Raw genomic sequence first — 24,656 nt, 5'->3', positions numbered from 1 at the left:
TGATAATAATCCACCACCCAAATAAAAATGAAAAGCATTGATGCAAGGAGATCGAACTCTTTTGTGAAGCAGTAAGGTCAGTAGACCTGATTGCAAGCTGAGATGTGTTAAGAGAGACAACTACCCATAGATACAAACAGGTGGCTGTGAGGAGTGCATCTTGTTCATTTTGTTTGCTAGATCACTTCACTTTTAGTTTTATGTATTGTGCTATAACCCTTGATAAACTGGAAAATAAAGTTTATAGCCAATAAATGCAATGAGAGTAGCAGTGTATAACAAAAACTTAAAAATACATAAACTCACCATCTTTTATATTTTGGATTGACAGAGGAAGTAATTTGGAGGATATAAACGCTCCTGATACTGCTGCTGTCAGTAAAATAAGAGTTGTCATTTGAAGAAGCTGCTGCAGTCCTCAACACTGGATGTCATCTTATTCTGCACTGAATTTACTGTCTTCCCGTGTGTATTGTCAAATAAGTAACCATTTTTGGTAAAGAGTGGAATCTGTTTGGATTGGTTTCAGGGAACATTTGCAGGAGTTTCGTTTAGAATATGAGCTTCAGCTGCTAAGAAAAATATGGGTATAAAATGTATATTTCCTCGGGCTCCTAAATGAGCCCATTCATTTTTTAAAAAACTTTTTTAGTTTTGTCATGGAATTATCTGAGGGTTTTTTGGTTGTAGTTGTAAATGCATCAGAATTAGTGTCTTCTACATTTTTCATATGCCTGTCTTTGTCTTGTTTTTTTTTCCTTAAGAAAAGGTGAATATTTGCTGCCATTGATACAGGTGTTTAATTGCAAATCTGTTACAGAGAAGGCAACTGTTGGAAACAAAGTGGCCTTTCTTGCAGAAAATGATGATGTACTATTTCTCCTACTTAAAAGAGCATATAAAATTATTTTTATTTTCTTCTTTTCTGTCATTAAGTCAAATGGCACTGAACTGGTTTGGAAAAAGAAATGAGTAAGATCTTATCACATGGATCTTTAAAACATATTTAATTTTAGCTGTTTATAAAAAAAGATCAATGTGTTTAATCATATGTATTATTGTATCATGGGGAAATGGCTGATGATATTTTAATGTTTAAGATTAGAGATGGGCACGATCCGCATTACGATCCAAAAAACCCATGATAATGGCGATCGTGCGATCGTGACTCAGCGGATCATGATCGGCCATGGCCAACGATCCAGCGATCGGGAGGGGGCTGGATCGGTGCTGGATCGTGCTCAGATCGGGAAGCCAGACACTCAGGCACCAGTAATCTATTCCCGGGGCAACGGAACCAGGGGAATGCCTGAGCTGTGTTTCCCCTCCTTCTGTCGCCCTGGAAACCCAAATGGAAGCCCAGCTTTCCTTGATCAGCAGGGCTTCCTTCCAACCACGGAGCAGCAAAGCAGTCACCAGTTGGGAGAAGACACCCAGGGGAGGGAGGGGGAAGGGGGTGTTCTGTAGCCATGGGCACTCCAATCTCATCCCTGCAAACCCTGATAGGCAGTTCTGACGGCCAAACACAGATGGCCAAACACAAACACAGATGCCGCCAGCATCACCCACCTTTCTTTTCTCGCCAGCGCGCTCCTTTTTGGCCTGGCAGACGGGCACATGGGGGGTGCCACCAGCGAGTGGCCAGACCCCCTGCCCCCTGAGGGGAGGCAGCTCGTCACCATCTCCCCATGCCCGCTGGGCCTGGTGGCCGCCGCCAACACCCACCTTCCCACATAGCTGGGAATAGCAGTGCACCCCGCTTTGGCCTCCATGATCCATAATCCACGGATTTGGAACAGGAGATGATCGGTGTGGATCGTTTAGTTGGGATCGTCACCGGCACCGATCCATGATCAGCTGGATCAGCAATTTTTTTTGGATCGTGCCCATCTCTATTTAAGATACAGCATCTGTTGTCAGTACCAGGTGGTTTTCTTTTTACTAATTTCCTACAAACTCAGCAACATATAATAACAGCAAACTATATATAGGTACGGGCAACAGGATAGTATACAGCACAACCTTAAATAATGAAAATTGTACCCATACAACATTTAGCCTCTTGCATACTCTACAAACGTGTATAAAGAAAATTCTGTTTGAGAATGTATAGACATATTTGCGAAATAGAGGGTCTGATCAAGCCCATGTTAAATTGCATTTATAAGTGGAACTTAAAAGTGCTTAATTTGGACTTGATTATGCCCAAAGCATTTCAACTTTTGGTAAACTCTTAATTTTTATGCTGTATTCTGTGCTGCCTAGAGGACAATTATGTCCCATTCTTTAAAAAATAAAGGTAATTCCATTTGAAGCTGATGAAACTCAAAAATTTTATATGTAGGGACGTGTTAAAATGTAATGTAGCTCTGTTCTTGTGATTCTAAAATGAACACCTATTGAAAAGTTAAAGCAGATAAACTATGTGAAAATATACAAAAATGCTTTCAATATTTATGTTGATGTATTTCAGCAAAAATACTTCCTTGGTAACTGTGCAGTATGTTGTAGCATGGTACAGTGTCTTCCAAGTAAATTTCCTCTTAAACAATAAAAAACAAACTGAATAAATTTAGTTGTAATACTAGTTTGTTTGGAGATAACCCTATGTCTTTTATTTTAACATTTTAATTAGCATAATGTATATAGCGTTATATAGAAGTGAAATAGATTTTAATTCAGATTTCTGACTTGGAAACATTTCTGAAGTATCCATGAAAAAATGTGATTATTGTAGGTTTAAAATAATACAAGAAAAATGGGCCGTTTTCACACGTACCTGTAAGCATCTGGAAGATCACGCGAAACTCACAGCGTGAAGCTTCTTCCTAGCACAATTTCCCAGCACGGTCCCCTTTAATGGTGCGATGATGTCAGAAATTGTGCCATTAAATGGGATCATGCTGGGAAATTGCTCTAGGAAGTCACTTCATACTGTGAGTTTCACGCGATCTTCTGTAGGCTTTGGGCATGTGAAAACACCCATGGTTTCATATGGAGTTCTGCTCCTGACTCATTTCTAGATTCTGGAGTGATGAAGAGTGATGATGTTAAAGCTTCTCCTCAATTGTCTGATGTTTCTGCTACTGTTGCTGCTGTCGTTAGAAGGGCCACAATGAGCACAGGGGAAAACTGCCACTCCAAGATGTGGGCTACTAAGCAACAGTGCTTGTGGCTGCCTGAGATGTAGGGCTTTTCAGTTTTTTTCTTGATGCTGCAAATCTCTATTGTCTGTGGTATGTCAGGTTCTGACTGTGTTCAAACCAAAGAAACTCCATTTTGATCCTGTCTGTATATTAAGTGTTTTCTTTGCAGGTGGCAAGCCTTCCACTGGAAGCTCACAGAGAGAAGAGGAATGTTGTGTCTACAGATATCTGCCTTTCCGACGCCCTTGGGAAACTTTCGCTTTCTCACCCTCGGGCCGTTTGTTTTGAGAACTAAGGGGGAGGATGGGGCCCACAGGGAACTGCTATTCTGTACCTTTGCTTTTGCCTGTGATTCATAACAAAATGTCAGACGGAGGCTTGAATAAAAGTTGCAATCCAGACTACCCCTTGCAATGAGACAAGAGTTCATTGATTCCAAAAGGCTTTTACTGAAAATAAACAACTAATATAAGTCCACATTCCCAGATCCAAGGATCAGGGCTGAGCTTAGAAATCGTTACGAATGACAGGCAAAAGCAAAGGTACAGAATAGCAGTTCCCTGTGGGCCCCATCCTCCCCCTTAGTTCTCAAAACAAGCGGCGGAGGGTGAGAAAGAAAGTTTCCCAAGGGCGTCGGAAAGGCAGATATCTGTAGACACAACATCCCTCTTCTCTCTGTGAGCTTCCAGTGGAAGGCTTGCCACCTGCAAAGAAAACACTTAATATACAGACAGGATCAAAATGGAGTTTCTTTGGTTTGAACACAGTCAGAACCTGACATGGTATACACAATTAAATTACATGGAGTACCAAATAGGGTAGTGGTGAGAAAATGACAAACAGTAGACACTTATGATCAGCAGTGGAATACAAATGAACAGGAGAAGAATCCAATAGGTCTCTTGCTTTTTTCGGACCAGTAATACAGATTCCTTGCATATTCTACCTAATAATACTCAAAAGCTTTGACCCATGATAGTCATACCTCTATGTGAATTCTAGATTTACATACACAATGAAAAAATCACTGTGGTTCAACTTTCAATTGGTTATATGGGTAGATAATTGAAATAGAAAAACTTTTTTATGTGTTAAAAAGTTACCCTGAATTAATTAAATGGCACTTTTAAAAAATACACCTTTTTTTGGATATAAGTACTTTAAAAAACACGTGGCAGATTAGGTATTCTCTCTTCTCTGTCACACAAAGGAGTGAAATCACTTCTAGCGCAGGAGTCCAGCAGCACATTTAAAAACTAACAAAAGTTATTTCACTGTAAGATTTCATGAGTCAGAGCTCTCGTCTTTTGTTACATGTCTGCATCACTTAAAAACAAAGAACAAATGTGACAATGGGAGCACGGACTCCAAGGCAGAAGGTTGCCTGGCATGACAGGAAACTTGACATCCCTGTTAAGAACAGAATGCCCAATGAGTTTTCAGTCACCATTTTGGAGGTGTCTAAATAATCACAACAATATCACTACTTTCATTTCTGTAAAGCAAAGGCAATGGGGTGAACTGATGTGGACTGGAGACCAAAAGAGATCTGGAAAAGTCCTGTCACATCCCATAACAATGTCTAACAGAGGGACATTGGCTGTGCATAAAGATATGTTATGAGACATGGAATATAGATTGATGATCTAATCCTTGTTGCTAGTACAGTATGCATCATTAAATGCTCAGAATACCGATGTGTTAAGTCCCAAAAATCAACAGGTGGCAGGAATGTAATGGATATTGGAATGGGTTGAGGAAAGAAGTGACACCCAGTTTGGGAATGTGGGAAAAATCACTATGTTCTCAGAGACTCAGGGATGGCCCAAGGGCTTCTGTTGCCCTAAGCCAGCCACTAGTAGCACTCCCTTCACTTGGGCAAGTGCATGTAAATCTGCATGTAAAGGTGCCTGGGTGTGCTCTCAGATACAAAACCAGACAAAAGGATTGTGGTGGGCCTGGCAGCCACTTGCTCTTCCTCGTTCCTTCCTTCTTCGATAGGGCGGGAGAAGACAGGCCAGACAAGCTACCACGAAGCTGGATGAAGGGAGCATGTTAGAACTAGCATTTGTCTGGCCTTCCTTTCTCTTTTGTAGGGGTGGAGCAGGGGAAAGGCTAGATAAGCTGCCAACCCCCAAGATGCCCTGCTCTCTGCAAAGCCAGAGCAAAGGAGTAGAGCCTGGCACAGTGAATCTGGCAGCCTTGCTCTTCCTCCTTCACAGAGGAAGGTGGACATAGTGAGCAGGGATCCTGAGGTGGTGGGACTGTGGTAAGGGGGTGCTGCTTGAGCCTGCCACACACACCAGCAAGTTTCTCTTTGGCACTACTGGAGCCCACCCACCCACTGGCACCTAGCCAATTACCTAGGTCTGTCTAATGGCAGAAATTGGGGACTGACCTTCCTCCTCCTTTCCAATTCATGGCAAGGCCTAAGGCTGAAACTAAGGTCCATGCTGTTATCAGTTTTCTGATCTGATTTCCTACTTGGCTTATTGATGGAGTGAAGATCTTGAACCTTGCCAACAACTCACTATGTTGTGTCTAATAAGGAGTCGTGCCTTTGAGACCCCAGTATGCTATAGCCATTTTTCTGGTTTATTAATGCTTGTTCACTCTTAACTTGTACTTCACTATCAGTAATCAATGAAACTTGTGTAGTTCTATGCCTAATTGTGTTAGTTAATAGCTATCTGTTCATATCTCACCACGACCATTAAATAACTGAGAGCAGAACTACAAGTGACAAAAGGCATAGACTGGACACTTGTCAGCTTCCCTCAAGTTTTGATGGGAAATGTAGGCATCCTAGTCTTGCAGCTTGGCTCTCTGACTGCTGTCCAATGGACTTTTCGACTGTCACTTGTCCAACATTCCGCCAAGCTGCCTACATTTCCCATCAAAACTTGAGGGAAGCTGACAAGTGTCCAATCTGTGCCTTTTGTCACTTGTAGTTCCGCTCTGAGCCACAGGAAAGCTGCTCATTCTCCATTTCAACTCCCCACACTCTGTAATTCCAATAGTGGGAGTCATATTAATATACCTTTTAGGCTTAAGTGTTGCTGAGGTAATGTCTGCAAAGTTCTTTGAGTTATGAAAATGCTATAGAAAATGGTAATTATTAAGAAGAACTTTCAAATGTTATCACAGTGTTTAAAGGGTCCTTTAGTAATCTCAGAAACTAAGCTGGTCTAGAAGGAAAACTAAGCATTACTGGAATTTTCCCAGTGAAGACATCTGAAGAAGGGTAGTTCATTTTCAACATGTTGGATATCATCTCTGTATTTATCATGGTAGTATGACCAGTGTGGCAACTTGTGTATGGTAATACTCATGGCCAAACTTTGTGAAGTCCATGTATGCCCTCACCAGGACCTAAAGCCCTCATGCCATACAGAACTTTATATCAGGGTAAGATGCACAGCTGTACCTGTTTTTTTAGCTGGATACAAAAACATCCAAGTAATCTTCCCTCTGAGACACATATATTGATGGGAACTCTGTCATGTCAGATGTTCAGCCTATGATAATTCTACAGTCAACCATATAAATCGTGCACTTAGCAGCAACATTACCGTCAGTGACTGTTTTCCATGCTGTTGCATCATATTTTTTTATTAAATGATCTCTTGAACATATCAAATACCAAATTTGGTGGTATTTTTATTGTCAGGGAAATAAGGCCAGAAATAAAAAAAGGTTGAGGTTTCTACATGGGGTTTAGCATAAAAAAATAACAGTAAAAACAAAACCAAATAAGCCTGCAAGAACTGCACATACTCATTGCCCTCAAGGGACTATGGAAATGTGAAGGCAGTTGCTGGTCAGCTGAAGGTGAGAGGTGGGGAAACAAACATGGGAAATTGGGCTGACTGAGCCCCTAAGCCCTTAAAGTATCTTAGAACAGACAGTGAAATACGGAAGAGATAGTAAAAATATACCACATCTTGTATTGTACCGTTCTGGTTCAAACCAAGATGAACACTTTTCTGCTCATTTACCTCTGAATCTGAGCAAACTAGGAGAGTTCTTAATGTAAAATTCTACATAAAATGTTCTAAATCAGATTTATTTTTATTTATATTTACATAATGCTTTTCAATATAAGAGTTCAACAAAACAGTTTACATTTTTTTAAAAAAATGTAAGCTGCATAATGATTAATCCTCCTCCCAATAAAACTACTTTAGTTTCTCCTCTATACTTAAGGTTCCTCAGCACATTTTTACTTAAGTTGTTCAGGCTGTTGAAAGCAAAATTAAACCCTGTTGCTTGTTTCTGAAGCATTCAAATTACAGGCTAGTCAGGAGAGGATATCTATTGCGGTTTGTTCAGTGGACTAATGATGACTCAGCAGAGCACAGAAGTTCATAGCTCACAAAACATAAAATATTTCTAGATTCTATATGATTGACATGGGGAATCCTATAAGACTGATCTTTTAATTTGCCTTTTTCATTTTTTCAAAAATTTCCCATGTTTTAAAGTTTTAAACACAGTATGTAAAACAACCTTTTATGTAATGCTGAATGCTGTTCTGGTACTAAAACATACATCTACCTTTCCACAACCATCTTTTAAAATTATATCCTCCTTCCTAAGTCCCACAATGTACTCCTACAATAGCCTGTTAATCTTTGTTAGAGGAATCCGTTTTCAGTTTTACTAGCTTTGGCTGCTAGAACAGTGGTTCTTTACATGCACAGCCCTCTATTGGTAATGCTAACAAATCCCAAGTATAAAAGAAGCCCAAACTATCAGTTGGAACAAGCCATGAGTGTGTCATCTTGAAGAACGGAAGATTCTACATCACAGGTGATGTAGTATGCAATTTAGAAACATTTATTGGCTCAGTTACTCAGAACTGTGGTTTAATTAAACTACATTTAACGTGATATCCAAACACAGAACAATCCATTAACTATGGTTAGTTAGGATATACCAAATCAGGATCGGAATCCATAGTTGGAAACTGTTTTAATTAACTATGATTTCATCTAACATGAATGCAGACATTCTGGCTTAATCCTACCTTGTACTTACTTGTACTTATCCTCACTATAATGCAGACTGGATTTCTGCAGGTCAGTCAAAGAACAAAACCAACATTTGTCAAGACAAGCCAGGGTTTGACTGATGGTCTGTGAGATGAAATTTAGTTTCACAAATAAACTATGATTTCACATTATATCTGAGTTAAGTCTAAGTGGGATTATTATTAGTTTGAACATGCAATCCCAAAAGATAATGAATGATTAAAGGAAATGCATCAGGATTAAAAGTAGGAATATTAAACAACAAAAGATAAACTGAAAGGAAAAGGAAAGAAATTAAAGAAAATAATAGCGTGGAAACATAAATTTACTATCTACTGAGAACTGTCTACCTTCTATGTTTTGCTGAATGCAACCAGCTTCATAGCATCATAGGTCATAGTTTCTATTCAGTGTTCTCTGTCTTATGATCAGTTTACATTCCTAGATGATTCGACCACATTTAATTAAATTTGTGTCTCCCTGTAGCCTGGCAGGTGCTTCACAAGCACTCTGATTTTGTATCCACGTGAATAAAAATGTATTTAAGTACACAATTGTACATAGCATGATTTTCCTGGTGTGATACATTATAAAGATGCCCAAATTTGGGAGGCTCAGGCTGTATAAGATATGTCCAAAGACAGTTATTACACATGCCTTTTTGTGGGATTACTAATAGGAAATTTATCTTTTAATGTTCTGAAAAGCAGAGATGAGAAATAGATTTATTAAATATATTTGTTAAATAATTTTAAAAAGTTGTTTATCCAGCTGTTTGGTATGGTGCCAATGAAGAGTTGTTTTCATACTGGGAGGGACTGTATCTAAATTTTACTTATTTTTTTAAAAAACTTATTTCTGAATTTTAGCATTTATATTGAAGAATCAGGATGTGTCTAATTATAAAGATAGAAAGCGAGGGACATAAGAGGGTAGGTTATTTACAGTGCAATCCTAAACCATGTTACACCCTTTTAAACTTCATTCAAAAGATTATACTGTTAGTGTTCTGGTAGAAATAGAGCCGTTCTATACTTTCAAGAGAGGATGTGGAAGGCAAGAGTTATGATTGGGGTAGAGTAGAGCAAAAGGTACTGGTGGTAACAGATCGTGCACTGCAGTCAAAGATGAGAGAAAAAAGTATATCATCTTATCACATTGGGGTTAGGATAACCTGTCCTGCCAAAATATCTGTTGACCTGAAATGTGTTTGTGCCTCTGGAAAGTGTAACAGAAATTGCCCCCAGAAGAGAGAGAGAGGTTCTTACAGGTCAGAACAGTGAGTACTGAGGGATGGCCCAGAGAAAACAGGAGAAATGCAACATACTATGCGTGGAATAGGATCAAAAGAATTAAATTTACTCTAGCAATTTTATCCCTCTGAAAATAGTTCACCCCACCCTCACAAAGGCAGTGAGAACGAAGGGAAGTAATTCAAGTTTGCAATATGAAAGAGGATCTTCTAAAGGCAAAACCTCCATTCTGCAGTCACTCTCCTAGCTTTCTGCAAATGATACAAAACCGAATTGTTCAAAAAGGCTTTTGTATTGTGTGTGTGGGTGGGGGGGGGGCTCTCAGATGCTTTGTTAATGAGTTGACCATAGACTTCAACACTGCCTTGCCTTATGTACTATCTGTTGTTTTAAACATGTGCTCCTGCAAGCTATCTGTGCTACATGTTGTCTAATGTCAGTACTAGAATTGCTTATGTTCTGTTTCAGCATTTCTTCAACTCTGTATTGGATTCTTACTAATGCCGTGTTTTTGTAAACTTGTTTATTTACCCTAAGGCATTGTTTACGGAAATGTCCTTGACACTGACTGTACTAATCTCTCAGTGTAATCTGTCTTGAGTCTGTGAGAAAGGCAAACTATAAATGACATAAATAAGGTTGACCACACCAGGTTAGCTGCGTCCACGTTTGTACACATCACAGACCTAATGTTCTCGCTGTACTGCCATAAACGTGCCAACGGTTTATGTTTAAGAATAACCTTCTGCTCCCCTAAAACGAAGGGTAAACGACGGTGGAAGAGCGCCTTGGCAAAATGAAAGGGGTTTGATGTCGACCGAAGGTGCAACCGTCTCTCTGCCCTGGGGCCAGACAGAACTTCCCGCCAGGGCACGTGCTTGTCAGGCAGCTTCTCGAGTCCATCAGTAAGAAAAGCACATTTCGCTCGTGGGGTCTGACGCTGCGAGAAGCGGAGGGAGAGCCGAGGGCGCCGCGGAGAAAGGGGCGGCGCATCGGTCCCGGCTCTGAGGGTCGTCGGGGGAACGGCGGCGCTGGCTTCGCCCCGCCCCTTCACTTCCGGGGCACTGGGCCGCCTCCTGCCTGGTAGGCAAGGGCTCTTCCTCCGCGCGGGGTTCCTGCGCTTCTTCCCACCTCCGTCCCTCCGAGTGCCCGGGCACAGCTCGGGGCAGGGGAAGAGGCGGCGGCGGCGGGCGCGGGAATAGAAAGCGCCGTTGCGAGACGAGGCGGCGGCGGGGCTGGGGGAGCGCCCGTGGACCCCGCCCCCTCTCCTGGCCTGCGGAGGTCGGAGCCTCGGCGCAGACGGCCGCTGGGGATGCGTGAGGGGAAGGAGGCTGGGCCGGGATTCCCTCTGAGGTGAGCGTGTGTGTGTGTGTGGTTGCTTTCGCTTCGGGGAGGGACTCGCCTCCCCATCCATCTAACGTCCTTTTCAGTCAAGAACTGGTAGACGGGCGAAATCCTCTTTCGTACTTTCAGTTTCACTGGTTAAGGTTCACGGGTTTAAGGGACCCCTTTCGGAATAGCGTACCCTTATCACGTGTTTATGAAGAGGGATTCTCAAGTGTAGTCTTGAGGGTTGGTGATTCAGTTTTAGTGTATATAGGTGAAATGTATCAAGCGAACTGTATCATATAAAATCACATAGATATGATTGTGACCTTTTCTTTCAGTTAATTAGCTTGGAATAAAAAGTGACACGAATAAAGTGTCCAAATTAGGGGAACAAATCGTTTGGCTGATGTGTCATAAAGGTATCAAAAGCTGCATGTGCAAAATACCGAAAGAATAAAGAATAGTTACTCTATGTAACCATATAAATAATCACTTTTTGTTATTAGATGCAGAGGAGTTAGCCATGTTAGTCTGTAGTAGCAAAATCAAAAAGAGTCCAGTAGCACCTTTAAGACTAACCAACTTTATTGTAGCATAAGCTTTCGAGAATCACAGTTCTCTTCGTCAGATGCATGGAGGGCAAGAAGAAACTGGTCCGATATATAGGTGGAGAGGGGAGGGAAGAATAGATGCAAACAGTAGCTTCTGATATGGAGATGCAAACAGCTCCTTCTGATATGGAGATCAGTTTGCTTCTGTTAAGGAAGTCAGTTACTTCTTATAATGAGATAACCATTCATAGTCTCTATTCAATCCCAGCCTGACTGAGTCAGATTTACATATGAATTCCAATTCAGCAGCTTCTAGTTGGATTTTGTTTTTGAAAGGTTTCTGTTGAACTACAGTGACCTTTAAGTCTTTGATGGAATGTCCTGGTAGATTGAAGTGTTCTCCCACTGGTTTCTGGACATTGCCATTTTTAATGTCAGATTTGTGTCCATTTATTCTTTTCCGCAGAGGTTGGCTGGTTTGTCCAATGTACAGAGCACAAAGTAAGCTTTCACACACAGAAGCTTATACCCTGGAAAATCTTGTTGATCTTAAGGTGCTTCTGGACTCAAATTTTGTTCTGCTGCTACAAACTAACATGGCTACCCACCTGAATATGGACTGTCTGTACAATAGCAAGGGAAGTGCAAAGTGATGTTGGAAATTAAAAGACTCAACAAAAATAGGGGCTTGAGAATTTCTTCCACTTGCTTTTCACACTAGTAGCATGGTGAAGGGCCTCATAAATCTCTCTTGTATTCAAATGTATCTGTAGTTCATTGGTCTGACATCTTCAGACATTATATGGTAGTGTCAAAGGGAATGAAGAAGGAAATATGAAGAATATTTGCTTTTACACTTCAGTGTAACATTTAAAACCATCCTGATATATGAGAAAGACACAGAAAGATTCATTTGATAGAATGCTTGTATGCCTCCTAATAAAAGTCCATCATATGACTTTCCTTAACTTTCACTAGATTTGTTAACAGTTGGAATTGCTGGGGAGGGGGAAGTATAACCTGGAGTTTCTATTAGAACACAGATTTGCTGTCAAATACCATTCTGCAAGCTGCCAAGTCTGTAAGCCTGGCTGTAGAATTGCGAACTGCTAGGAAGCTATTTCATTCCAGATGAGATCAGAGACATGTTCAGTGAACTCTTATGTGAGATCACATAGTTAAAAATAATCATTTAATACACGTTTCTGTGTGTGTGCACATGTACCTCTTATACCAGGTTCAGTGCTCTAAATTAATTTTGCTTAAGTTGCCTTAGGGTGGTTTTGCACATCTGTTGCTTTCATCATCAGGCGTCACTTCATAATGTTGTCTCGTTTTTGTATTCTCCTTGCTGTGAAGTACATTGACTTTAAATCAAAATTTTAATTTGTTGAAATAAATGATAGGTATAGATTATGGATGTAGATCTTCATTTAATAATTCTTATATTTATTTACCAACAATGTAGCTTAATTAGTTGCTAAAAATATTAAAACATGTTTGTTTGCAATGAAGTGGAGACTTCATATTTTTAGGAGCATAATCTGAAAGGTCTAGACCTGCTGCCTACATAACTTATGCACTATGCAATTATATCCGCTTAGAGCAGAAGTTTAATTGTGAAAACAATGAGCTTCCTTTTGGCCGTTTCTGTACACATGAAAGGACACTAAGCAAGATCTTTTACTTGAGGATGGGTCTCTGTGTGAAGACAGGTATACTGGATTGCGAGGTGAATGTCCAGAATGTTTCAGAATTAGGAACTGATAATGACTGGACTCATGGTGTTTACATAAAATGGAAAGTCAGTGTCCATGGTATTGGTTATTAAGGTTATAAATATTGGGGCTGCCCCATAAATACAATTAAATGCAGTCATTGCTTTTTGTATTCTGCTTTTCTGTAGGCGTTGGTATGGAAAATGATTTTATGAATGAATTTAGTTGTCATGTCACTTCATTTCTAGTAAAGTTCAAATGGGCCCGCTGGGCATGTGGTGGTTTAGAAACTAAGTTTGTGTTTTACCAATTTGCAAGACAGGGCTTCACATCTGCTGTGCCTAGCAGGGGAAAGCATTGTCCCAGGACTGCTGTGACCATTGCAGGCTCAGGAAGGCTTGTTACAAGTTTGTTTTTGGTATAAGACTTATAGTAAGTATTTACTGTAATGTATTTTCAGTTGAACAATTTTTCATGTATTTCTAAAATTTAAATTGACTAGAGCTTCTTGAAGGAATAAATACTAAATATCAGTCATTTGCTGAATGATTTGCACTCTTGGGACAGTATCTGTTACATCTATTTGGAGTTGTTCACAGTGTTTTTCAGAGTAATCTTCTCAACACATGTATGGAACTTACAAACATGTGATCACTGACCCAATCTCTATTTCTAATTATTTTTCAAAGTTTAAATGCATTTCCCAGAAATAGTAGTTTGATTTGAACTGACGTCCTGGTTTCCACTGCCCTAGAACAGGGTTGTGGAAAAATCTTCTAAAACCATCTAGTAATGCATCTTACTACTCTTGTGGCAAAATTATTTGTTGTAACAAGTTACATAAGAGAAAGACAAACCAAGTGACCTCTTTGGGAAGTATCATGGGTTGTATGCTACCATTCCATTTAGTTAGGTATGGAGCTGTCTCCACTAGAATGGAGAGAAACTAATCTATGTAAACATTCACTGTATGCATATATCATATAAATATTAATAACACCTAAATCATCTGAATAGCCATGTTCATGGTTATTGGTACAGTGTTAAACAGGCAAGGAGATGAAACTCAGCTGAAGCACTTAAATGGATTTGGCCTGATGCCTACAAAAAAAAATGTTGGCCTGATGCCTACAAGCCAGAGGTATTTGAAGAGCTTTAAGGTGGGTAGTATTTCTGTGAAGGTCTCATCTCTGATTGTTACCTGCTCACTTCCATAGACGGAGGTGGAAGGAGAAGTGCTTGAGATGAGTGTATTAAGTCATGGTACTTAGCATTATAGAAGAAGGCGGTCTTTCAGGTACAATGTTCCCAAACTGTTTAAGACCTTGAATGTAAGACCAGCACTTTGAATTGTGCCTGGTAATGCAGCTAGTGTGCATTTTTCAACACAGAAGCATCACTGGTAGCAGCTTGGTTGCCTTAATTTGTACTAATTAAAGTTTTTGGATAGTCTTCAGAAGCATCTCTTTGTAAAGTATACTGCAGTATCCTAACTTTGATACAATCAATGCTTGAATCACAGTGGCCCAGTCAAAATTTTCAAGAATCCACCATAGTTGGTAAATCAGCTGAAGCTCATGAAAGACACAGCATGCTATAGAAGAGGCCTGAGCCATTTTCATGTATCTCATGGTGAGAATGGACTGAAGGAAACAGGATCATTGGGACATGTTGTAGGTCAAACATTTTCTCTAGGATCCAGCTCGAAATAGCTGGAGCAGTCTTGTGTTCCAAATCTAGTAATTGATACAATAAAACTGTGTTGAAGGTACATATTCTGAACAACAGGTGCCGCCATTAAGAAGCTGTAAAAATGAAGTCCTGTTTCTATGAATTCAATTCAGAGAAAGAATGCCATCAGATATCAGTTAGGAGCAAGGACTATTTGCCAAGATAGAGTGTTTATCTGACATAAAGCGCCTACAACCACATTATGGGTTGTACCCTATCAGTTTTTGTGCTGGATCAAGAAGCAAGGAAGGGAGTGTCTTCGAAAAGGCTACTCTGCAGTTTATAGGACTTGCATGGCTAAAAAAGTCTGAAAACTGTTTTCAGTTTTTCCATTGGAAAAATTTAAAAATTTTGGAAAGTGCTGGAGAAAACTATGAAATTGATGAATGTTTTGAGAGGGGACGTAAATTGTGCTAACATAGCATGGGGTACAGCAGATTGGAGCTTTCTGATGTACATTATAATTGTTTGTAGAAAACTGAGGCATTTATATTTTAAAACTCCATTGATGTCCAAATTAATAGATTTGTATATGCTAACTAAGCTATAACCCATGCATTTTATGTTGCAAAATAGGTTTGGGTTTGATAGGAAAGTAAGTAATGCTCACATTTCAGTCCTTGCCCCCCCCTTATTTTTTCCTCCCATGGATTATAACTGGACATTTTACATCTCTAGGCTTACTTACTTTATATTTGGCTGGTGTCATCAATGTAAAAGTGCTTGTTTGCTCGTAAGTCATCCCCAGTGATTTCCACAGGACTTTCTTGGCTGCTTATAGATTTCCTTTTGTTTCTTTCTCCCTTCTTCCTGTAGCAGAACTGGTAATATATAAGAATGTCTGTCTGTCATCTGCCTTTCTCATTGAGATCCAAGAAGGATTATACAGTGTGAGTGAAATACAATGTAATCAACAGCTAGGACATTCACTGAGTAAAATACAATAATGAACAACTGTTAGAACATTCAGTGAACAGATAGAATAGGTTTGGTAAATGAAAATTTGAAAACAAGTATAAAGTTGAGCACAGAGATGAAATCTTTCTGAAACAAAAGCATGACTAATTTACATGGCATGTTTAGCAATGTGGAAATTCCCTAGTAGGCACATATCTATAATCATAGACAGTACCCAGTAGAGTATAGTCCCCTGTCCCTACCAAGGCATCTCTCTGAGCTATTTCTTATGACACAGCCCTATAATCTGAGTAGAAAGCCTTCCTGAATAATTCAGTTTTGCATAGTTTGTGGAAAGACAGTTTGTGGAAAGAGTGGGAGAGTGGAGTGGCTTGCCATTCCATGAGGTGGGGGCTACTGCAGAGAAAGCATGTGTGCAGGCAGCTGTTGATTTTGCCCAACTGCAGGGTGGTATCTGCAGAAGGCCTTGTCCAGATGAGTGAAGGAGCCACGCTGGAACATAGGGGGAGAGGAGGTTGCACAGATATGAGGGGCCAAGGCCATGAAGGGCTTTGAATGTGATAGTCATGACCTTGCATTGAGCTCAGTAACGGATGGAAAGCCAATGGAATGATTGCAGAATGGGTGCTGTATAGCTTTTGAGTGTAAATGAGCTGCAGTTTTCTGTACCAGTTGGAGTCTCTGAGTCTACTTCAAGGAGAGACCTATGTAGAGAGCATTGCTGGAGTCTGGTCTCAGTGTTACAGTGGCATGAGTCCAGGTGGCCAGATTGGCTGTGTTAAGGTAGGGAGATAGTATGAGTTATGAGAAGGCCAGTATGAGTTATGAGAAGACCTCTTTTGCAGCTGCATTTACTTGCTACACTAGCAGTAGTGCTTGGTCAAGTATAACTCCTAGGATCTTAACAGAGTCAGCCAGGGTCAACTGAGCCCTATCAAAGGTTGGAAACACAATGTCCTTCAAGATCTTTGCTTTTTCAACCAGCACCACTTCCATGTTGTCTGAGTTCAATTTCAATTTGTTTGCTTTCAGCCAGCTGACAACAGTTGTCAAGCAATGGCTCAGTACCTCTGCTGCATCGCCAGGGGATTCGGATAACGAGATACAGAAGTTAGGTATCATCTGTATATTGATGGCACCAATTCCATAGCTACGATCAGTTCTCCTAAAAGTTTTACATAAAGGTTGAATAACATGGGGCATAAGATTGCGCTTTGTGGAAGTCCACAAAGTAATTCCCACACTGAGGATAGCGGGTTTCCAGTAGCAATCCTTTGAGTCTGTCTTATGAGGAGCAGTTTAAGCCAGTCCAAGGCACATCCTCTGATACCAACGTCTGCCTCTCAAATGCCTCAACAGGATGGCATGTGTTGAAGGCTGCAGATAGATCCAAGAGTATCAACAATGAAGCATGGCCCTTGTCTACATTTAGGCATAGGTCATCAACTAGAGCCACCAGAGCCCATAGCCTGGCCTAAAATCAAACTGAAAAGGATACAAAGCACAAGATCTAACCAAGAAGGCCTGGAGTTGGTCAGCTACTACTCTTTCAGCCGTTTTGCCCAGAAAAAGAAGATTAAAGACTGGGCGATAATTAGCCACATCACTTTTGTCTAAGGATAGTTTTTTAAGTAGTGGGTGGATGACCACCTTTTTGAAAGGCTGAGGGAAGGAGCCTTGAGTTAGTGACTGATTAATGATAGTTAACAACAACTTCTTTATGTGGTCTTTACAATATTTTAGATGGGCAAGGGTCTAGAGTACAACTAGTCGCCTTCACAGATGGTAGATTTTTGTCAATATCCATCACTGTGACTAGATCAAAACAATTCAGAAATGGACTGGCAGGTATGTTAAGCATTATTCTGGCTCACCTATGTTACAGATGGCATCCACATCAGAGCATAAGCTTAATGTTTAAACAATAAAATTGTTGATAGTTCAAAAGGTTGCTTTTTAATTTAAAAATAACATCCCTATAATGAAGGCAAGTGGTTACACAAACTTTCAGAAAAGATTGTAATCCAAGAAAAAAGCTTGAAATCAATGGGCTTAGACTGGAGTAACTCTTTAGGATTGCACTGTGGGTCAGTGCTTCCTCTGGCCTGCAGAAGCATCCAAAAAGAAAGAAAGAAAACTCACAGGCCAAACCACAAAGAACTGTTCACAAAATTATTACAATAAAAATGTGTTTTATGCACAATAGTTGTTTCTTACGGTATTTGCAGTGTATATACATAGAAAAGAAATATAACAGAGTGTATGTAAAATGTATCCACCCTAGCACTTTGGAAATGAGGACAATTCCACTTATTCAACAAACATGTAAACAGACCAAACTCTACAATATGAAAAGGCTGAGACAAGCTCACGGGTATGACTTGTTTCAAAATCTTCTTCAGTGATTTTCATCTAACTTAACACTTCTTCAAAAATGCTCCAAACAAGGATACAACCTGTATGTAGTCACTTTAACTCTTGTGCCCTAGGTTTAAAAAGTAGCCATATTTATGCTTGCATACTTGTGTCAGGCTCCACCGGGGGGGGGGGGGGTGCTGCCCTGACCATTGCAGGGTCAGGAAGGCTTGTTACAAGTTTGTAAACACAATTAAACAATTTTTCATGTATTTCTAAAATTTAAATTGACTAGAGCTTCTTGAAGGAATAAATACTAAATATCAGTCATTTGCTGAATGATTTGCACTCTTGGAACAGTATGTTACAGCTACTTGGAGTTGTTCACAGTGTTTTTCAGAGTAATCTCAACACTTACAAATGTGCTCACTGACCCAATCTCCATTTGTAATTATTTTTCAAAGTTTAAATACATTTCCTAGAAATAGTAGTCTGGTTTGAACTGACATCCTGTATTTGTGCTTGCATACTTGTGTCAGGCTCCACAGTGGGGGGGGGGGGCGTCAGAGCCTGGAGGGGGCTTGCTCTCCAGGTTGGCCCCACGGCTTAGGCAGGCTGTAGAGCAAGCCTCAGAATGGAGGAGGAGGGGAGTTTACAGTACCCTCACATCCTCTCTTCCCCGTTGCGCCACTGGTCTCTAGCTTGCTTGCTTGCTCACTTGCTCCTCTGCTCAGCTCCGCAACACCTTCCTCCTTGGCCTGCCCAGGTGGCCCACCTTTGTAGGGGTCGTCCTAGAAGAGTGCCTACCCCCTCCAGGATTCTCACCGTGCCATTACCCCATCCCAACCTGAAGGGCTGCAGGCCCAACCCTGGTGTCCTTGTGGCCTCCCACCCCTTTCTCCTGCCTCTTTGTGGTCCAATGGAGTGTGCACTGCAGGGTGGGGATGGCCAGCCCCTGCCAAGTGCAGAGTTGCCTGGGCCGCTTTGCTGCATTCTGGCCAGCATTCGTCCCAGCGTCCCCACCTCGGCTGCCAACGATATTGTCCGTGCACCTGACTGTGGGCTGAGGCCGTGTCTGCCTAGCTCCCGTGTTGACATCCTTTCTGAAGGGCTGGGCTATGCAGCCTCCCTTGCTGACATGCTGGGGGTGCTGTAGAGACCATGCTGTGTCTGCCGTCAATGCAAAGTGCTGCCACTGGGGAAGCCCCTCCAGTGCTTCAGCAGCCACCAGGGCTATACCTGTTGGGTGTCCCTGGCGCTACACCACGGCGGCTCCACTTGCTGGCCTCTGCTTGTTCCACTGGCTGCCCTGGCCCTGGGAAGCCTCCACTGGTGGCAGCCACTCCTGTCCCCCTGCCACTGCAGAAGTTAAGTCCAGGGGGAGTGGGTCCTGCATCCCTGGACAACTTGTTAAACAAGTGGAATTGTACTCATTGTCAAATTGTACAGGGTGGATACATTTTACATAAATTCTGTGTTATATTTCTTTTCTGTGTATATATGCTGCCGATATTTTAAGAAATACTTGCATTGGACGTAATGCACATTTTTATTGTCGTAATTTTGTGAATAGTTCTTTGGATTTGGCCTGTTTTCTTTTCTTTTTGATATGAGGACCTCTTTGCTTTCTCTGTTGCTGTAGAAGCATCTTCCATGTTGTTTTAGTCAAGAGCAGTAACTACTTCCCTATATATCCATGTCCACTTTCTGTATGATGATGAATGTTGGGTATAACTATACTGACTGTGATCCACATTCTTCTGGTAGGTTTACAAAGTTTTATCATTGCAGCCTTAGCATGTTTTTCATCTGTCTTTACAGAGAGACCTTAAGATAGTTAAGAGAGTCCTTTCAAATTTCAGTCAAAAAGGGCTGCATTTTACATATGATTCAGATATTATGGATTTCTAACCTGCATTGTCAACAATAGCTTTTAGTCATATGCAGGGCTTTTTTTCAGCTGGAACGTGGTGGAACTGAGTTCCAGAACCTCTTGAAAATGGACACGTGGCTGGTGGCCCCGCCCCCTGATCTCCAGACAGAGGGGAGTTTAGATTGCCTTCCATGCCGCTGGGGGGCAATCTAAACTCCCCTCTGTCTGGAGATCAGGGAGTGGGGCTACCAGCCATGTGACCATTTTTGCTGAGGGCGATTTAAACTTTTAAAAACTACCCCCTTATTTCAGCTGACCCAAAGTGACATCATTGGTCCTGGTAGCATGCACGCATTTTGCGCGTGCACATGTGGTGCCAGGGGCCCCACCTCCCACCAAGAGTTGCCCCCTGAACTGGCAACCCACTGAGTTCCACCACCTCTTTTCCCAGAAAAAAAGCCCTGTTCATAAGTATATTTTGAGAGGATTTTCATAAACATGAAGGCATACACCCACTTGCCTGCAGCGGACCTGTCTTTGACTTGGCAGCCAACATCCTCCTATAAAGTTTGAAGTCGCAGTGAATGAGAGCAAACCTTTGAAAAGGCTTTTAAATTATATCTTTAAATCTAAAAACGCATCCGATGTACTATGTTTCTTTGCCAGAACTATGCTTTGAAACACATCTTGGTTTCCTGTATTTTAATTGTTCAAGCTTAAAGAAGCAAGGATAAGATCCATGTTGTCTTGCCTGAAAGGTTTTTAGGATTACAGATTTTTGACAGATTTTAAACTATTGTTCGTGTGTCTTTGAAGAGTAACAAAACAAATTATGAACAATTTTCATGGTAAACTATTTCCTTCTCCTTAAAACTGGCTGTCAGGATGTTAAATTACTTGACTTCAGGGTGAATTTGAAAGGCCCCACATTAAAATGTATGAATACTTTCTTTCCACAAGGCAAAAGGAGTGTCTGCACTGAAATTGTGCTGGCTCTGTTTATCCCGATGCATGATGTCAGTCTTTCCCACGCTACCAATGTGTCTTCATTGCTGATTTGGGCAAGAAGTCTTTTTTCTTGGCTGTGATTTCAGTCACACATATCCAACTTCTAGTTTGGTAGAGCTGTGATTTTTATTATGATTTTCTTGGCTTTCTGTAATCATTTGGGATGAAGAGCAGGCAAGTTATTTTACTCATAAATGACAACTCTGTAGAGAGAGATCTCCAAGTTTAGGACATATAATTGAAATTGTAAAGCACAAGGGAATATTACTCATACATTGGGTAGGTACTTTTAAAAGCAGAACAGCTTCTAAAATGGATTAAAATCAGAGAAGAGAGAAGACAGTGTTAATACACAATAGCTTGGATAATGGTGAAAGTATCCACTGACAGAAGGCTTCCCATTAGCTGAGGACAATTTCTCTGCCTTCCCCCTTCTGCTGTCCCAGTGCTGTTCCTGAGGGACAGGATTCCCATGATCTGCCCCTTCCCTTTCTTCATGCATCAGATCAGTGGGATCTGATCCCATATCTGCTATGTTTCTTGTTGTGAGCTCTCTGTGTAAGTGTGTATTAGGGAACTGCTTAGTTCACAATCATGTCCTATATGAACGGAGTCTTTTGAAGGTAAAGAAGGGAAATGTTTACAATGTATGACCTTTTAAAAACATAACCAAACCTATTGATCCTATTTAGACCTGAATAAAAAGGTCGTCTGGAAGATGCTCAATCTCTGGTATTTTTGAACAAGTGAAGGAGACAGCTTCAGTACTGAATTCCTCTTGTGTAGACTTCTGATTTCACATGTTGAGTTCACCAATTATTTGGTGAGAAGACTCTAGATTACTATTTCCATTAAAAATAAGCAAACACTAGGCCCCCGAACTAGAAAAACATAGTTTTTCAGGGCTTCAGAAACTCAATGGGATTTAGAAATAGAATTTAACAAACTCAATAATTTTAACAGAAATTGAATGTCAACTTGTTATGCATTCCTAACAGGGCTTTGAATGTGTGTGTGTGTGTCGGGGCGGGGCGGGGGGAGGTTCTTTTCTTTTTTGAGAATCTGGCAAACTACTTTGAATTCTAGAAAACTGCAACAGCAGTTTGTGATGAGACGTGAGATTCTACTAATCACAGGAGAAAGAACATAAAAGTAACACACCATGTACTTTTGGATATCCCTGTAACATGTTCTCTGGTGAGGCAGCTTAGAAAGTCATAAATAAACGTATTAATGTTTAAACACTTAAATTATACATTATTTAATAGTTAAAATGGTTGCTTGTTAAAACTGAACCTTCCATTTCTACAGTTGTTCTATATTAATAAATGGCTGTTATTCATATTTTCTGGTAAAAATAACATGCTACACTTAGAAAACTGCAACATTTGCAAGAATTTTTGTACATGTCTAGGAGCTAAAGCCCTTTGTACCAAATAAAGCCCTTCAATACAAATATACAAGCATACAGATGCATTCAGTGTAGTACTATCTTGGACAGCACAATAACATTGTGTAATTATTTTTAAACTTCAATTTTTAAAAGCTAATACCAATCAGAGGGTCGTTTGGCATGGTCATTTTGCAGCAGTTTAGATTCCATTCTGCTTCCCATGATCTCATGATTCCCAAAGTTCTACATGTGCAAGGGAGTCATGGGATGCAGAATCGAATTTTGACCTTCCCCCGAGTTTTCTTCCTGAGGACATACCGAACTTTTTCTTGAAGCTGCTGCTGAGTTGCTGCTGATGCGCCCTGTGTGTGTGTGAAATTCTTAGTACCTCCCAAATTTCCTTTCCCCGGTGCTGATTGGTTGGCCACTAAGCGGTAACCATTCCCACTCTCCTCAGCTCTCTGAACACTTTTTCCACCATTTTTTTAAGCGTGGAAGGGTCATAATGCTGCTGCTTCATTTGCTCCCTCCCTCCTGGCTATTCACACACACATTCATTAATTTTTTTAAGCGAGGGAAGGGTTGTAATGACATATCTCAATTCATCAGCAGACACCAAATTGCCTTGAGTTCGTGCAGTGCAGAATGCCAGGAACACAAGCCGATTCAGTGCGTGAATATGCAGAGGTGCTGTCTTAAAGTTTTCTGTGCAGAAGGGGCCAGTGTTTTTGTATAAATACTCTGTGATGCTTTGTGCTTGGCTCTGCTTCTGGAGACGACCATTTTGCGGTGGCAACCGTTCTCCTGTTTCAAAAGTGCCTGCAGGTTTAAAACGGTGGCAGACCCCTAATGTAGCTTTGCAGTTAGAATAGGGAATTGATGAAAACTGCTCGATCTCCTGTAAAAATACAAATGTTTTCAGTTTGTGAAACAAGCCCAGTTTCAAACGTAGGGAAAAAAATCTAATACCACTAAGATTTGGAAATGAGATAAGCAATGAACAATATTATGGTTTCAGGTAAAGTAATAGGTAAAAACATTTCTTTTGGTTAATAATTAAAAAAATATCTACTCCCACCTGTAAGCATTCTGACACCAGCTAAGGACTATTTGAAGGCCTTTTAAAAGTAAGTTCTTAACATGGTTTTAATTCTGTGTTAAAGAGTTTTTATTGTTTTAATGTTTTCTGAACACTGTTACGATGTAATAATAATAACAACATTCGATTTATATACCGCCCTTCAGGACAACTTAATGCCCACTCAGAGTGGTTTACAAAATATGTTATTATCCTCACAACAAACACCCTGTGAGGTGGGTGGGGCTGAGAGAGCTCCTAGAAGCTGTGACTGACCCAAGGTCACCAGCTGGCTTCAAGTGGAGGAGTGGGGACTCAAACCCGGTTCTCCAGATTAAAGTCCTGTACTCTTAACCACTACAACAAACTGGCTCTCAGTTGTGATTTTAGTTATTTTATTTATTTCTAAAGTAAATGTCTTAAAAATAAATTGAAAAACAAATATTATTGAATTATTTAAACCTTCAGCTAGTCATTAGTAAAAAAAGTTGGTATTTTCAGTTTTAACAGATTTAAATTAGTGATCAACTATTTATTTTTCCTATAGATTCGTACATTCAGGAAATTGATAAGTGTATGAAAAGATGATTAGATCAAGATCAAGATCAAGATCACCAAGATGGAAACAAAGGTAAATGTTCAAATATTTAGGTGTCAGTATGCTAGTAGTGAACATTAAATGGTATTGTAAGAAAGGACTTCATATGAATTGGGTACCGCAGTAATCAAAACATGTAAATATATTTAGGGTCTTCTGTGAGATAAGCTTTCCCCTAATTCATAGACTAATGCAAATGAATAAGGGTGATGGATACTAGGGGTGTGAAATTTTAATTTTGCAGTTTTAGTTTCGGATGTGTGGTTTCAGAATGAAGCCACTGCTGTTATTGTTTTGTTTTCAGTGCCCCAAAGCCATTTTGGATTTTGTCTGTTTCGTTAGTGTTATATATCGTAAATTTCAACCGTGGCAACACACGTGTTTTGCTGCTTCCCTGACTGTTCTTGCCTGGGTTAGGGTGGGGAGAGAGAAACAGTATTCTGGGACAGCCAGCTTTGCTTAGAATGAACCCAGAATAGCACCGAACACACTCCTTCCATCACACTACTAAGTTTTCTGCAGAAGCAGAACATACACACACACACATTAACAGGTCCCCGTGCCTGCTGGTGGGAAAATGCATGACACTTTACTGAATGTCCTTCCTAAAGCAGGGGGGAGAGGGAAACTATGCTTTGCAGCTGGCTTTGCTTAGAATGGCCCCAAGATAAC

At 40.6% G+C, this 24,656-nt stretch overlaps 2 protein-coding genes across 3 annotated transcripts in view; both read left to right on the top strand.

Moving 5' to 3' along the window:
* Window positions 1-2,565, top strand: part of MAP7D2 (MAP7 domain containing 2) — a 96,384-nt gene extending 93,819 nt beyond the window's left edge. For both annotated transcript variants that reach the window (XM_054974095.1, XM_054974094.1), the window contains exon 17: window positions 332-2,565. The gene's annotated coding sequence lies outside the window, so the exon portion shown is untranslated. The remainder of the gene's footprint in view (window positions 1-331) is intronic.
* A 7,938-nt stretch (window positions 2,566-10,503) lies between these two features.
* The window catches only part of BCLAF3 (BCLAF1 and THRAP3 family member 3), a 52,242-nt gene continuing 38,089 nt past the window's right edge, over window positions 10,504-24,656 (top strand). Inside the window, exons 1-2 of the mRNA XM_054975091.1 lie at window positions 10,504-10,785; window positions 23,934-24,017. Of these exons, the coding sequence (XP_054831066.1) occupies window positions 23,971-24,017 (47 nt within the window). The 5' untranslated portion in view covers window positions 10,504-10,785; window positions 23,934-23,970. The remainder of the gene's footprint in view (window positions 10,786-23,933; window positions 24,018-24,656) is intronic.

Source organism: Eublepharis macularius, chromosome 3, assembly GCF_028583425.1.
Source record: "Eublepharis macularius isolate TG4126 chromosome 3, MPM_Emac_v1.0, whole genome shotgun sequence".
Lineage (NCBI taxonomy): Eukaryota > Metazoa > Chordata > Lepidosauria > Squamata > Eublepharidae > Eublepharis > Eublepharis macularius.
This window is presented reverse-complemented; position numbering and strand designations above follow the sequence as displayed.